General features: G+C 60.5%; 2 protein-coding genes across 2 annotated transcripts in view; both read left to right on the top strand.

The window, feature by feature from the left end:
- Window positions 1-22: 22 nt before the first annotated feature.
- On the top strand, window positions 23-688 carry Tco025E_09466 (uncharacterized protein; the record flags this gene model as incomplete). Its single annotated transcript, XM_029376284.1, has 1 exon — window positions 23-688. The coding sequence occupies one exon, from the start codon at window positions 23-25 to the stop codon at window positions 686-688; it is 666 nt and encodes a 221-aa protein (XP_029223598.1).
- A 589-nt stretch (window positions 689-1,277) lies between these two features.
- Window positions 1,278-1,760, top strand: part of Tco025E_09465 (uncharacterized protein) — a gene marked incomplete at both ends in the record, with an annotated part of 753 nt that continues 270 nt past the window's right edge. Inside the window, one exon of the mRNA XM_029376283.1 lies at window positions 1,278-1,760. This exon is cut by the window's right edge and continues 270 nt beyond it. Coding sequence (XP_029223597.1) covers window positions 1,278-1,760 — 483 coding nt within the window.

The raw sequence follows: 1,760 nt of genomic DNA, 5'->3' as shown, positions 1-1,760 counted from the left end.
GACAAGATGATGCAGGGGGAAAATGGTGCTGCCGCTGCTCCTCGCACTGCTGGCGCTGGCCGCCACACTCCCCGCCCCCGCACTGGCGACGCCGTCGGAGCACATAATTGCGTTCAACGGCTCTGCCTGGGGCCCTGTGGTGGAGGAGAGGAAAGCGGCGCTGGAAGCGGCCATCGTGTCAGACGTTGACGCCGTTTTGAAGCGCACGTTTGTCTTCGACACCAACACCACCGTCAACTCCCTCGCCGCCAGTGGCGGTCTGGAGGTTCGCGTCACCGTGCAGCAGACGCTGCTGCCCGACGCCCCCACCCCGAAGCTGCAGAACCACTGGGGCCCGGAGGAGGTGAACTCGATGATCACTCGTTCAGGCTTCCCCGCGACGCTGGCGCTGTACCCGGGACCGGGCAAGGCCGTCCTCGTCAGCGCCTACGTCCCGGGCGAAGGAGAGGACGATCTTTGCGTGCACGGGCATCTGCAAGGGCATGATCGTCATGGGTGTTGCGGTGTGTGCGGCGATGGTTATTGTCTTTCTTGTCGTTATGTGCTCCATGTGCTGCATTTGTTGCCGCCAGAAAGAGTTTCACCGGGATGTGGCCCCAGTCTAATTGTCGCAGCCCGTTCCTCACCTAATGCGACAAAACTAACCCAATTGAGTTTCAGCCCTGGTGCAGTTGGTAGAAAAGTGTAGTAATACTGCGAGGCGAATCACCCCCTGCAAATTTATATGCGCAACTACGTCAGCCTCACTCTGCGAAGTGGTTTTATTTGTTTAGGCTTATCCGCGTAGAATCCGCAACCCAGTGAGGGGTTAGGGGAAAAGAAATTACTTCGTATTAAGTTCTATTTTGTTTTTATTTTTTCTGTGGTTGGTTGTTTTCGTGAGAGTGGAAGTGGGGGCACGGCAAGTTATTCTCGTTGCCTGTGCGTGCGTGCATTTGTCTGTGTGTGTGTTATTTCTATATTTCTTTGTTTTTGGCCGTGTAGGCAATTGGAGACCGCCTCGCGCGGCGGCCCTCGTCTAGGGGCGGAATTGTGGCCGGTGGCAGTGGGACGGCTCTGCGGCTCTGCGGCGCACCGGGGCGGTGGGGGGGTGTGTGCTTCTCCCCGCGCCCGCCGCGTGCGGCTGTTGATGTTTGCGGCCGTCCTTGTCCGTCCACCTTTTGCACCCGCCCCTTTTGCCTTCTGCCGCTCGCTTTCCCGCGGGGTGGAATGTACAAGGCAGTAAGAAAAGGAAAGACATTCCCACAGCTGTGCCACAGCGTCCCCGCGACGACAAGATGATGCAGGGGAAAATGGTGCTGCCGCTGCTCCTCGCTCTGCTGGCGCTGGCCGCCACACTCCCCGCCCCCGCACTGGCGACGCCGTCGGAGCACATAATTGCGTTCAACGGCTCTGCCTGGGGCCCTGTGGTGGAGGAGAGGAAAGCGGCGCTGGAAGCGACCATCGTGTCAGACGTTGACGCCGTTTTGAAGCGCACGTTTGTCTTCGACACCAACACCACCGTCAACTCCCTCGCCGCCAGTGGCGGTCTGGAGGTTCGCGTCACCGTGCAGCAGACGCTGCTGCCCGACGCCCCCACCCCGAAGCTGCAGAACCACTGGGGCCCGGAGGAGGTGAACTCGATGATCACTCGTTCAGGCTTCCCCGCGACGCTGGCGCTGTACCCGGGACCGGGCAAGGCCGTCCTCGTCAGCGCCTACGTCCCGGGCGAAGGAGAGGAGATCTTTGCGTGCACGGGCATCTGCAAGGGCATGATCGCC

The sequence above is a fragment of the Trypanosoma conorhini genome (genome assembly GCF_003719485.1).
Source record: "Trypanosoma conorhini strain 025E chromosome Unknown Tco_14.4_contig_01130, whole genome shotgun sequence".
NCBI classification, from domain to species: domain Eukaryota; phylum Euglenozoa; class Kinetoplastea; order Trypanosomatida; family Trypanosomatidae; genus Trypanosoma; species Trypanosoma conorhini.
Note: the sequence above shows the minus strand (reverse complement) of the source record. Positions and strands in the feature narration are given on the sequence as shown.